At 48.6% G+C, this 13,725-nt stretch overlaps 1 protein-coding gene across 1 annotated transcript in view; it reads left to right on the top strand.

Annotated features, from left to right (window-relative positions):
* Nucleotides 1–13,725, top strand: part of Zc3h3 (zinc finger CCCH-type containing 3) — an 84,457-nt gene that overhangs the window by 24,683 nt on the left and 46,049 nt on the right. The window contains exon 4 of the mRNA XM_005354058.3: nt 6,419–6,569. Coding sequence (XP_005354115.2) covers nt 6,419–6,569 — 151 coding nt within the window. The remainder of the gene's footprint in view (nt 1–6,418; nt 6,570–13,725) is intronic.

The following is a 13,725-nucleotide window of genomic DNA, read 5'->3' as shown; positions in this document are numbered from 1 at the left end:
GAGTGCTGGGATTAAAGGCGTGTGCCACCACCGCCCGGCTTTTGTCCTTACTTCTTGAAGCCCTGGCATTTCCCTAATCCTGGCCTGTGGCTATAATCTGTAACTACTTCTGCTCCTTCAGAATCAGTTTCTCTGGTTGCTCTGGACTGTCTGGAATGCTGTTTCCCATCTTGCCCACTGTGTATACATATGACACTGGAATACAACTAATTAGGCAATTAATTGTGAGACGTTTACTCTCATGGGAGAATGGCTGTGCCTTGGCTCTCAAACCTGCAGCTGTGGGGACTCAGGCACAGCTCCTGAACTATGGGGTGGCAAGAACAGTGTGTAAGGTAGAAGAAAAGGACTTACAGGGAAGGTGGGTGGGCATGAAGTTGTGTGGCAGTCTTGGGTTCTATTATTAGAGAGCATTGTCAGGCCAAGGTGACAGGCATAGCCCCATCTCTGTCAGCGTGTTCCTGCAGGCTCTGTGAACTGTAGCTCACGATCACCTGTCTGTACCAGTGACAGGTCAGACTGGTTCCTGCTGGTTGCTGCCCTCTACTCATGCTCATGTTTTTCTCACAGGCCAGTTGCACCAGGACAGATCCTGAGCTGGCCTAGAGCTTGCATCTCATCCAAAACTATGAAAGGGTGGGGAGTGGGGGGGCACTTTAGACTACTGTCACTGATAAAAGAGATTTGGATGTGTAAATTTAACCAGTGCACTGTTGAGTTGGCCGTGCTGATCCTGAGGTGTGGGGACCATGGATGAAGATGCTATTGATGGACAGATAGGACAGCCAGCCTATGAGTTGAATGGGAAGGCAGCATGGTTTATAGAGCAGCGTAGAAATCAATGCGGCTTCTGGAAGAGCTGATCCATGATGACTTCTTAGAGCTGTCTTAGCCGGTGAAGAGTATAGACAGTTTGAAGATATTGGAGAAGTGTCAGGGTAGCTGTTGATAAAAAGCAGATTAGGCAATATTTGAAGAAAGTTGAATCATACAGAATTAGGGACAGCGAGCCTGACTGGGCAGGATACTTTCAGCCTTGTAGCCATCTCTGTGGGTTGGTCCCCGTCCTCAACCATGAGGGAACCTCAACCTGGGTAGTACTATAACAGCTCTGAGAATCCAGCTTCAGGTGGCATTGTTTCTGCCCTCTCTGCTCGTGTGCATCCTGGAGTGTTGTAGTCCTTCTGCGGATCTGACCCTACCTATCTGTTTTCCAGCATCTTCACTGTCAAGAACGTGGAGTAACTTTTAGAGCTCTGTCAGGCAGGTTATATTCTTTGTAGGCCCCACCTCTACTCCACTGGCAGGCATGTCTGCCGGATGGCTGATCCTGGCACATTCTGTGCTTGAGTGCCAGTCTCTGGCCTCCTTCTTACCTGACCTGGCTGGAATGGAAGGATGTTTTCTTAAGCCAGAGCCCACTCTGCTGGAGACTCTTATTGCCCTATGCTAGCCACCTCAACAGAAGCTTGCGTCTGTTTCACCTGCCTGTTTCTGGAACCCCAGCTAGGGTTGATGGACAACACTCTTAGGCATAGTCAGAAGTCTTTTGGCTCTCTGCTCCTGTGGATGGGGCAAGATTCCACTGCAGTGTTCTCTCCTTTCCTGAGGGAGCTTGTGTGGCTTTTGTGGCCAGCATGCATACATTGACTCTTGAGCTGGCTAGAGCAAGAGGTGTGGAAGCAGCTTTTTCCTGGGTTACCCTAGGCGTTTCTCTGCACAGAGTGCTAGTCCTTATATCATCCTATTTAGTTGGTTGTGAAGTTAGCAACTTACTTTCTTCCTAGCCATTTCCCTTTGAAGTTTTATTTCCATAGAAGTCTGAACTGCTTCTCGACTCCTGCCTTGTGATACCCATCAGATGATTCTGCTCTCTGTTTTGTAGCCACCTAGAGCACTGTGCTGCTGGACAGTAGCTAACTCCTAGGCCCCTGGTCAGCCGCTTAGGGGCTGTTCAGACTTTCTGGGCTGAGCAGTCTCCCTTCTTCCCTCCTGATAGTATGCACTTGGGTGAAGGTACAAATGTGCTCTTGAGGGTACCCTTGAGCTGCCCCTGACCAGCCTCCAGCCTGGGAGTGAGGATGTTGAACCTCACAGCCAGAGAGTTCAGCCTTGGACAGGAGCTGGAGCCCTGCTGATAGATGGGGCTCATATCCCATTCAAATATGATGCCAGCAGTTTTTTTGTAGTTTGTCTTCCATTGCGGTAGTAAAGTTTTTAATTAGGAAAGCTAATGAGTTCGATTAGTCATTAGAAGTGACCTCTGGACGGCGGGCGGAGAGGGCTGCATGTGTGGGCCTGATAACACAGCTAGGGCAGTGTAGGCAATAAAGGCGCAAGGGGCTTGATTTGAGTGAAGCGTGCCACAGGGGATACATCATGCGGAGAAAAAAAATTACAGCCCTGGGAGTCTGTAATGAAGGGAATTAAACCAACATCCTATCTAAATAACATGATTATCTACACAAAACCCTTCAGCTAGCAAGGCGGGGTGGGCTGCCCCCACCTGTGTCCTCTGGGAGGAGGGCCCAAGCTGTTACTGACAGTGAGTCTGGCTGCCCAGTAGCTTTGAGTCTTTATCCCCTGTCTGCCAGGGAGGGGCCCATCCTCCTTTAAGCCTGTCTGGTCCCTGTGTGCTAAGCATAGTCTTAGAAACCCTTGCTCCTGCTGGCTACTGCATCAGTCCCCCCCCCCCACCTCTGCAGTCCATCTGTCTGACAATTTGCCTATACCCCCAGGGTCATTGTCATGAATATATCTAAGCTGTGTATCTGGAAAAGACTAGGGGCTGTGAATAGTTAGGACCAGACTAGGGGGATACAGTCCCACTATTGGGTAGATGGGCTTCATAATCCTTTCTGTGAACCCCCAGATCATTTCACTCTCATGAGAGGTCTGTCCCTTGGGACCATAGTAGGGATGATGTATGAAAAACCCCACTGTTCTTTACAGTGATATGAAGTCAGGGAGTCTGAGTTGTTACCTTGTATTTTCTTGGTGTGACAATTGGGCACTAATAAGTGAAATGTAGGAAGTTAGTGAAGAAATTTGATCCTGGGCTTGCTAACAGGAGGAATGAAAACAGCAGACCTCAGCCTGGGTGCTGCCGCTCAAGTACTGATTGTTGTGAGCTGCTGCGTAGGGGGAGATTCTTTCTAGATTTCAGTCCTATGGGCAGTGGGGGTGGAGGGCTTCCTAGAGGAAGTAACATCTGCTGGATAAGGGAAGGTTATGTTAGCTGAAAAGATGACCAGAGAACAGGAGCGGAGCTGGTTTTGATTTGGTGCAGGCTGTCAGAGGGAACATGGTTCCAACATAGCCCAGTCCCAGCTTCTGCCATTGGAGTATGCTCGGCTGTGTAGAACTAAGCTATGTGACTCCAAACTGTGGATGAGTTTTAGGATTTGTATCTCAGTAGCAGTACACAGACTTAGACCCATGAGCAGGGCATGAACATAAGAGGTTGTTGGTTAGTTATTGAGAGCCCTGGAGCCTTCTGTGTACTGATCTTAGCATGGGGAACAAGCAGGTTGATCCCTGAGCATTGCTCTGGTTGACATGCCCCTGTCTACTGGGAATTCTGTCCTCAGATAGCCCAACTATGGACTTCTCATGTAGGGAAGGAATGATTCTAGTAGGCCACATTCTCATCTCATGGAGCAAGGAGCCTGGGTCTGGGCTGAGCCTGCAGGTAGTGAGGTCATCTCTGGGTTATTGACAACGAGGATGCCTGTGTTCTTGAGCTCTTAGTTGGAACAAGCTTGTATTGATCGTTGGCCTCTCCTTGCTTCTAAGACCTTGAAAATCCAATTCAACAAACATTTATTTATTGATGCCTACTGTGTACCAGGCCCTTCCCTGTGTCCTAAACATGTTGGGTTGTAGGGGCAGTGCTCAGAGTTGCAGATTCACTTTGTAACTCAGCGAGGATCACAGAATTCCAAGTAATGCAACTTCTCTTAGATGATTTATTATTATTATTATTATTGCAGTTTCTCTGTGTAACAGTCCTGGCTGTCCTGGAACTTCCTCTGTAGATCAGGCTGGCCTTGAACTCACAGAGGTCCACCTGTCTCTGCCTCCTAAATGCTGGGATTAAAGGTGTGCAACACCACTGCCCCACTAGGTGTATTATTTATTTAGATTTTTTTGAGACATGGTCTCATTTATGTAGCTCTGGCTGGTCTAGAACTCACTATGTAGACCAGGGTGGCCTTGATTTACAGATTTACTTGCCTTTGCCTCCTGAGTGCTGGGATTAAAAACATTTATTTTATATGTATGTGTGTGTGTGTGTGTGTGTGTGTGTGTGTGTGTTTGGGTGTGGGCATATAAGTGTAGGTGCCTATGAAGGCCAGGAAAGGGCTTCAGATCCTCTGAACTAAAGTTATAGGTGGTTTTGAGCTCCCTGATATGGGTGCTAGGGACCAAACTTTGGTCCTCTGCAAGAGCAGTATGTGTTGTTAACTGCTGAACCAGCTTTCCAGCTCTAAGGTAGTTACTTGCTTTGGTTTCTGAACTCCTGTTTTCTCCTTGGTCAGAACCTGCTTGTCTTAGAGACTTAGAGAGGGACGGACTAGGAGATGGGAAATAGAGTAGACACGAAGGGGAGAGAGAAACTGAGACAAAGATGAGAACAGAGAGAACCAGAATTGGGGGAGAAAAAAAGAGAAAACCAAATAAATAAATAAACAAACAAACTTTTCAAAGCTGCAAGGGGGGAGGGGGATCAGAAAGGTTGGTGAGATGGCTCAGTGGATAAAGGTACTTGCTTCCAAATATGAGAACCTGAGTTTGATTCCTCACATGGTGTAAGGAGACTCCTATAAGTTGTTTTCACCTACACATAAGTAAATGAGTCGCTATAATGCGTTCTTACTGATTTTTTAATAGAAAAAAAAAACACGAGAAGAGAACCTGTTGAATAGGTCTGATGGCTGGTGGAGGGAGTGACTGGGATGGGTCATCTGGATGCTGCTATGACATCGTTTTGGCTTGTATCTGCCTCTATATCTAAGAACAGATAGCTCTTGCACTGTCACTCTGAGGGCCCCTCAACCGCAACACAACCCAGGAGGGCTTTGACCAGGTGACCCTGAGACGTTCAATGTGCATGCCAATTGAAGCTCCAGTTAAAGCTGTAGCTCTGTGTCAGCGCTTGAGGGAGAGGCTTTTTTTTTAATTAATTAATTAATTTATTATTTATTTATTTATTATGTATACAATATTCTGTCTGCATGTATGTCTGCAGGCCAGAGGAGGGCACCAGACCTCATTACAGATGGTTGTGAGCCACCATGTGGTTGCTGGGAATTGAACTCAGGACCTTTGGAAGAGCAGGCAATGCTCTTAACCACTGAGCCATCTCTCCAGCCCCTGAGGGAGAGGCTTTTGCTGACATAAATGGGGAAGGACAGTTGTGATGTGGGCACTGTGGGCACGTGAGCTCATCTTCCCCCTGGCCTTTCCAGCGTCTATTTGACTAAGGTGCTGCTGGAATGTGGGAGCTCTGCTGGTCTCCAGCAGATTATTCTCAACTGTCACAGCTGCTGGGTCACTCAGAGCTACTCACAACCTGAGCACAGAGCAGGGACAGACAAGTGTCTTTGAGTCTTCCTGGAGCAGGAGGAAGCGAGGTACAGATGAAGGGAGTTAGACCACCTGGGTATGTTTGGCTTGGCTCTGTTTAGGGCCCTGAGTCTCATACCGGAGGGGAGCAGCCATGAGAGGCGACTGTGTTAGCTTTAATTATCTGGGCAGTTAGAGCTGTACATTATGAAAGTCGGGCAATTAGGCGCGTTCCTTGAAGCTATGGAGAAATTGCTGGCTATCAAGTGGAAGGGAACTCGGGCAAAACAGATCCCTGCTAATTGCAAGAAACATTCAGCAAGAAAAAGCCATCGTGGATATCACTCCACAGAATGTTATGAAAACAGTGATTAAGCACATAAATCTGTTTTGGCATGGTGTTGGGAGGTATTGGAGAGGAAGTGAGTTTTCTCATGCCCCTCCTATGCATGGGGCAGGACTTTGTCTCCTCTGGCCTCTGGGACCAACCCTGGAGTTTAGAGTCTGGGCGTTTTTGGTGTGGACTTTCACTTGTGAGGCCTCCTTGTTGCCTGGGGATCAGCTTGCTGGGTTTCTGCTCTTACTGGGGACAGTCATGCAGTGTTCCCATTCTGTCAGGATGGCTGTGAGGATGTTCTAGGCTCTCCAGGAGGCGACACCAGCCACCTCTGGAAGCCTTAGCTGCCAGGCTCTTTGGGAACATCTATGTGTGTGCAAGGAGTGAGGCTGGAGGCAGGGGATGATAGAGATTCCTTTAATGCAGAAAATAGCCATGGCCCCTTAGGGCTTCCTAGGCCTACCCCTGTTGACTTCCTGCTGATCCATGCTAATGCCTGAGTTTTCTTTGCAGCTTCCAGTGTGCACCTGCGGACTCCACCCTCCAATAAGGTGATTAAGACCCGCTACCGCATTGTCAAGAAGACCCCAACTTCTCCCTTCAGTGCTCCATCTTTCCCCTCATCTCTGCCCTCCTGGCGGGCCCGGAGAATCTCCTTATCCAGGTAGGAGGGCCTTACATAAGCTTCTGCAAACCTAGGTACTGGCTCACTGTCTTACACATAGAGGGCTGAAGATTGAGGCCTAAGACCTCTGAGATCTCAGCTTTCTCAAGGAGCTGCATGGTGTGCAACGTCTTGATTTGCAAACAGCCTAAGTTTTTTTATTTGTTTAGCAATTTGTATACTATCTACATGGCCAGCTTGCTTATATTGCATGCTCACAAAGATACATATGTCTACTGCTGATGTCAGCAAACCTACTAATTTGTGGGACCTCATGCACCATGGTAACAGCTGTCCTAATATATTTGGGTCCTCTACAGTGAGCTGCCCATGGGTGTCCTTGCTGAGAAATTTCTAGTGAGATAAGCGAGGCCCTGAGCAACCTGTCTGAAAACTACCAACACGCTAACTGTCAAGAATGGTGACGCAGGGTTCCTCATTGCCCTATCTAGGCTATCTCATAGAATGCACTGGCTTTGCTGTAGCTACTGTGTGACACAGCAGCAGGGTGGAGACAGCAGTTTACAGGAACAACCTGTATATGGCATTTTTAGGTTTCCCTCTGGGTCCCAGGAGGAGGTCTTTTGGGATATTGCTCCCACCTATCTCTCTTTTTTTTTTTTTTTTTTTTTTAGGTGAAAGTGTTCTACCTTCAGACACAGGGAGAGGTAGCAATCCAGTGCATAGGTAGGGAGCAAGGATTGGCATAGCCTTGTGCTGGCGGAGATGTGGCTCTGGAGACTATGGGTGGGCCTACTTGCAGAACAGTGCATTCCAGGATCTGCCACCTCCGTAGTGCTGCTTTTTCATTGTTCGTGCTGCTACCCAGAGGATTCCAGGGTTGAGGCTATTAACAGAGGTACATCATACCATGTGGGCAACCCTGCCTGGCTCTAGGGCCTATGGTGGGTAAGCCTACTTAGCATGTATGTTCAAAGCCTCCTGGCCTCCTCCCTTACTACTGGCCACACCAGGCTTGGCCCTGTTGCTGACTTTTCTGGAGGCAATAGCTGGAAGTATATTTTAAATTAATTTTACTGCACTTTTTGTAATATTTTTGTTTTAAATAGATTTATATGCATCTTGGGGGCTATTTCTACAAATTTATGAAGATAATTTTTACTCTCTCGATAAGGTTAAATTTACACCTGCTATTTCCATATTAATTCACATTGCTAAGTGGATCTAATTTTCTTCCGTTCCTCTATCTGGTGAGCATGGCCTTTCCTAATGCAATTTCCCCCTCACTAAATCACTGTGATCGGGAGTCATGATCGAGCTAAATTAACTTAAATTAATTTACTTAATAAGAGCCCCAGATCATCGTGAATGAGGTTCAGATTTATTGATTCTCAGCTAGTGAGAACCTCCCCCTCCTGCAGCCAGTATTAGACCTGTATCCTTCCTCTCTTGGGGCATGGATAGGGGCACAAGGTAATGCTCCTTGGGGACCCAGCCATCTTCTCCCTCCAACCTTGAAGAGCTAAGCAGGCTCCAAATTTCAGTTCATCAGGGCTTCCTAGGAGGGTACTAAAGGAGTCACTATATAGACACTTGTGCCCAGGCTCCAATGGGCTGGGAGAGTCCTGTAAAAGGTAGCTGTTTGTTTCTGGCCTGCAGATGCACAGTCAACAGGCATGCCACACAGCCACTTGTGGAGACTAGGAGGTAAAGAGCAGCCCAGTCACCTGGGCTCTTCTCTCTACACTTCCTGTCCTGCAAATGTGGTACCTGGTGTGGTTCAGCTGTATTGGTGGGCAGGAGGTGAGGTGGATATTGCCTTTTGATGGCTCAGGTTCCACAGCAGTAGGAACCTGAATTGAATTTATGTGCTAGGTAGCAATGTGGACTCCCAGGCTTCAGTGCTCTCCCTGTACCCAGAGGTACAGTTCAGCTTACCAAGATGGATGCAGTTGTTGAGGGTATGTAGAGGGGCCCTTCCACTCTTTCCTGACCATTCACCCTGGTCATTTCTAAGCTCTTGCCAAATATTTGAAACTCTTGCAGGTCATGACTTTTGGACCTAAGGCGGCTGGGGAAGGAACTAAGCTTAGGGGTACAGTTCTCTTGAGACCCTGAAAAGAGTGACTGCCAGCAGATTGGGCCTCCCTTACTCATCCCCTGTTGTGGCTGCCTCCTCAGCAGAGTGGCTGCCAGATAGTTGTTTGACCTGTTATCATCTGTTTGCATACACTTGCGCTTGGTTTATTGAAGCAGCAGAAAGAGCCTGTCTCTAGGGCCAGTGGTGAAAACTGGTACCTGCTTTTCTGCTGCCTGGGCCCTGTCAGAGCCAGGGGCTACAGTGATTATTTGGAAGGCATATTTCAGCGCAGCTACTCTGAAGGCTTTTCAGGTCTCTTTGTGCGATAGGAAGGATTGGGATGGCATTGGATTCAGACTACCACAGAGCAGAACTGCTGCAGTGAAGAGAAAGTACTGCTATTTACTGGGACTCACCTTGGGCCCATAGCTGCCTCCTACCTGGGAAGGGAGGACATCCCTGGAGGTCTGGGGGTAGCCCTAGCAGTCTTGGAAGTTTTGATGGACAGGATTGGAGACTGGGGATCACATGTGGTGGGGTGGCTCAGCATGGGTATGAGATGGCCTCTTCTTACTCTTTGTAGGATACTATGGCTAGAGATTTGGCCACTCTAGAGAGGGTGGCTTGCTAAATGACCTTGGCTGGGTAAGCCACTTCTTGCTTGAAGCCTTAGTTTCTTAATTTGCCCTTGAATTAGTGTTATTCATCTATCTATCACTATTCTGAAGTGATAGAAACGGAAAAGCAGGTAGTGAGTATAGAAGACATGGATAGTGAGTAGCAGGGAGGCTGTAGGGGTTAAGTGGAAATTCTCAAAGGCCCAGAGACCAGCCTGTTTGCCTCATCCTAAGCAGAGCTTGTCAGTGACTGGGCAACACTACAATTGTGTGAGGCCTGCCTGCTACATCCTAGGGCTTCGTGCCTGTGTTTTCCCTCCCTGCTTTGCTGGGGAAGCAGAAAGTCTCTGACACTGTGTGCGGTTAACACTGCTGCTGTTCTGGGGAAAAAGCAGGGGTAACCATCTTGTTCCCTTTTGGGAAGTTCTATGTGTTCCTTCCTTAGAGCCTGTGATGACAGTGTAGGGGAACTGCCATCATCTCTTGTCTCTGAACACACTATGCCATGAGGTGACCTTACTTTAAGGTCACAGAAACTGGCAGGAATGTGCTGACAGAATGCTCACAGGAGGGAAGTGGGTTGTCCTCTACTGGACATCTACTGGCAGTCTCTGGGCTGGACATGCTGTAAGCCAGCTAGTGGCTCAGATTCTGTTGGTTGGTCAGTGTTTGTCTATCTAGGCAGAAGACTGGGAGGCTACTGAGGTACCCTTAGGACTTTGAGGTACTCCCATTCTGGGTCTCTGAGGATGGGTGTGCCCCCTGAAGCTGTGGTTGGCAAGCTCACCTGTTGCCCTGACCAGGTGAATGCATAGAGACCCGTGACAGAAGGTGAAAGGACCAAAGTCTGTTCTGAAATAGGACTCTGACTTTGAGGGTAGTGTTTATGGTGCCAGTCTCTGCCTTCCTTAGATGCTTGGCAATGGCTCTTAGGTACTGCTCAACTCTGCGGTTGCTCTGTTGAAAGTGGTGCTCGGCTCATGCCCAGGGGAGCTAGCAGGATGGAACCATTGTTTAGCTAGCTCAGACCAGGGCCCTGGGAGCCACACTATGCCTAACTTGGCACCACCTCAGCCTCCCAGAGTAATTCTTGAGCATTGCACACCACTGTTATCTTGGCACAGGGCTTGTCCCAGGGGCTTCAGGCCCAGAACCAGCCCAAGTGACTCAAAGAATGCTGTGCAGGCCCAGGGTTTGAGATACTGGGGGCAGAAATTGAATGGGGCCTCAGAGAGGAGCCATCCTAGAACAGAGGCATACATCAGCATTGCAGGCCTTTTTTTTTCTCCCTAAGATTTGTGGATTTGCTTGTGTCCTTGTGGCTTTCAGCAAGTTCATTAATCTGAACTGAAGCTGAAGTGTGACTTATATCCCTAAACTGCCTGTCACTTTTTTTTCTTTCTCCAAATTCATTTGACATGAAAGTGCGAAATAAACAGAAGCCACTGTGCTTAAGCAGATGAATCGAGAGGCTTTTCCAGCCCAACTACAAATGGTCCTGTCACAGAGCTGTTGCTTGCTGGGTTGCCTTATTTTATTTTATTTTGCGCCCATGCAGTAAATCTTAAGTAATCTCTGTGCATTTGATGAGGTTTAGGCCAAGATTCTGAAAGGCTCTGAAACGCTTCTCCCAAAGTGACGTCTCATTAAAGAGGATTCAGCCGAGGATGGGAGGCAGCTCTGCTGCATGGCCGGGTACTGGGCTCTGTCTCCATGTGTTTCCTTAATGAGCAGGTGCACCCTCCAGCCTGGCTGCCAGCAACTGCCCTACTCTGCCTCCTGCCTGCTCTCTGTGCAGGGGATTGTCTGGTGACTGCCAGGGCTGCCACAACAAAGTGTCATCATGTGTATGGCTCAGAAGTGGGAATTTGCCTCTCACTTCTGGAGGTCAAAGACTGAGATCAGGGTGAAGACAGAATGTGGGGGCTGGGAAGGACTTGCTTTTGGTTTATTGGGGGTACATCTTCATATAAGGGGAGAAGAGAGCTCATGAACATTTGGTCTTTTTACTTAAAGGATACTCATCCCATCCTGAGGACCCGATCCTTAGGACCTAATCTGACTCTTAATAGACTCCCAAAGGCCCTCCCTTCAAATGACATTTCTTAGAGCTAGGGCTGCAGCACTCCATCCATGACAGGGAATGTATGGTTCACTATCAGCTAGAGCTGGAGTTCCCATAGCTTCCAGACATTGCAAGAGTGTGTGGTAGTGAGAGGTACTTAGGGACTCCTTATGAGGCCAGTGATCCTTCTCTCGAGGATTACTTCCATCCTGGTCTCCTCCCTAGTCTTGTTCAATCCTCTGGCCATTTACAAAGGCCCTAGCTCAGCTCAGTATGGAGTTCTGTTCACACGGATGGCCTTAGATGCCTAGGGGCTAAGAGGCCTGTTGGGACCTAGGTCCTAGTAGGAATGGCAGTCTGGAAACACATGGACAAATGAGGCATATGGTTTTGGGAGTAGCCACTGGTACGACACACTGAAGTGCTGAAATCAGCCCAAAATCAGCAGGTTGGGGTTTGGTCTGAGGGAAGACCCTTCTGGAAGCAATGCTTTCAGGGGTTAGGGCAAGGGCAGCACAGGCCATAGCAGTATTGCCTTTCTGTGGTCTGGAGAAGAGTTTAGAATATCTGCTAAAAGGAAAGAAGCTGGTTTTCAAGACAGGGCCCATGGGTCTGCTCCTGAGCCAGTCCAGTATGGGGAATCATGGGTGATTAGGATAAGCATTGTTGCCTCCAGGTGAGGAGCAATTTGCTAATGAGGCAACACTGTTAAAAGCCCTCCTTGGGGATTGCATCCCTGGCTCTGCAGGTGAATGATATCTCAAGTTCTGGCTGTGGTGGAGTAAGAGGTAGGGTCACTCAAGATAGTTCACCTCCCCCAAGGGCAGAACTGGGCCTCTTTGACTGTTACCTCAGCCTATGTGATGCTTTGGCCTTAGGGCCTGATGCTACACAGTGCTACTGACTGACAGACTTATTTGTCCCCCTGTCTCAGGACAACCACTTCTACTGTCAGGCTTTCTTCCCTAAGACTAGGAGCTTGCTCTGCTGAGTTCCTCAATATTTGCAGCGTTGGATTTCAGGGTGCACCTGACTGTGAGGTCCTCGTCCTGGTGACTTGCATGTTGTCAGTAGGATGAGTGACTTACATTTAAGTCATAGCTCTGAGCCTCACTCTGTGCCTGATACTCTTGCATGAGTACCCAGTCTCTATAGTGTGGAGGTTAATAGGGGTTACAGGAGAGAAGACAGGGGATCTCTAGGGTGGTACCACATATAGTGGATACAGTGGTTAGAAGCCTTGCTGTCTATCTGTGAGCCAGTACAGCCTTCTCTGACTCCCTTTCCTCAGCCTACTGTCAGTATTGGGAATGGGAGGCAAGACTCCCTTCCCTCAGGGTTGCATGTATCCAAAGGCTATTACCTCAAGTCAGGAGATCCTGGGTACAAGCAGCCCTAAGCATAGGGGTTTCCTGATTCACCCAAGGCCAGGATGACAGGAGAGGAGTGTCCAATACTGTGGTTCTGGGTGAAATGGGGTCTCTGGTAGGTAGCATAGAATGGTGGTCATGTGGGTTGAGGTTATTCGCCTGATTCGCACCCATTTTTACTTGTTGACTGTGTAGAGGTTGTGACACAGGTCAGAATCTAGGTTCCTGATCTTTCTTCCAAGCTCCCTCAAGTGGGTGTCATAGGCAAGCCACAGGTGGGTGAGGCCTTCCTTCCTGCTTAGGGTCTAGACTTGAAGTGCCTGCCAGCCTGACCTACATCCCAAGTGGTTTCTTTCTTGCTCTTTTGTATCATCTCTTGTGTGTTCCCGCACTCAACAATATGAAGGCCCCTGCCTACTTGGAAGCTACAGCCCAGCAGAGGCCAGCCTGAACATGTCATTGTTCCTAGGCTGAGGGCAACAGATGGACCTAGATACAGTTCCCAGGACGTCTCTGGAGCAGTGGTACCTGTTGGTGAGTGGAAGATCATAGGCATAGCAGAGGCTTCTTGGTAGGGGAAATGGCACAGCCTAGATTGGGAGATCCTAGGGAACCCTTATAGGAAGCTGGGGAAATAACAATGCAGGTGCTCAGCTGGGTCTGTAGCAGAGGAGTCTGGCCTTAGAGGATAAATATGGGACCCTGGAGTGGCCAAGCAGACCTGAACAAAGCAAGTCAGCTGCCCTGTCCCTGCTGCAGAGTGACAGTGGTGAATCTATTATCTGTGGATGGGGTTATGCAGCTACTGTCCCATGCAGGGTCCTTGCTGACATCTCTGCACTGCCCACTGGGGCCTGCTGAGGTGGCCTGTAGAAGGCTGCCAGCAGATCCAAAGCCATAGCTCCTGGGCCTGGGCTGGAGCTTTCCTGAATCCATTCCTTGGCTCTGGTTCACAGACTGCCTCCTTGTTCTGTGTCTGAGGTGCCCAACAAAGGAAGGGAGGAGTTGCTATTGGCTCCTGGCTCACATGTTCCCTTTCCTAACTAGTTTTTTTTTTTTTTTT

Source organism: Microtus ochrogaster, chromosome 15, assembly GCF_000317375.1.
Source record: "Microtus ochrogaster isolate Prairie Vole_2 chromosome 15, MicOch1.0, whole genome shotgun sequence".
NCBI lineage: Eukaryota > Metazoa > Chordata > Mammalia > Rodentia > Cricetidae > Microtus > Microtus ochrogaster.
Note: the sequence above shows the minus strand (reverse complement) of the source record. Positions and strands in the feature narration are given on the sequence as shown.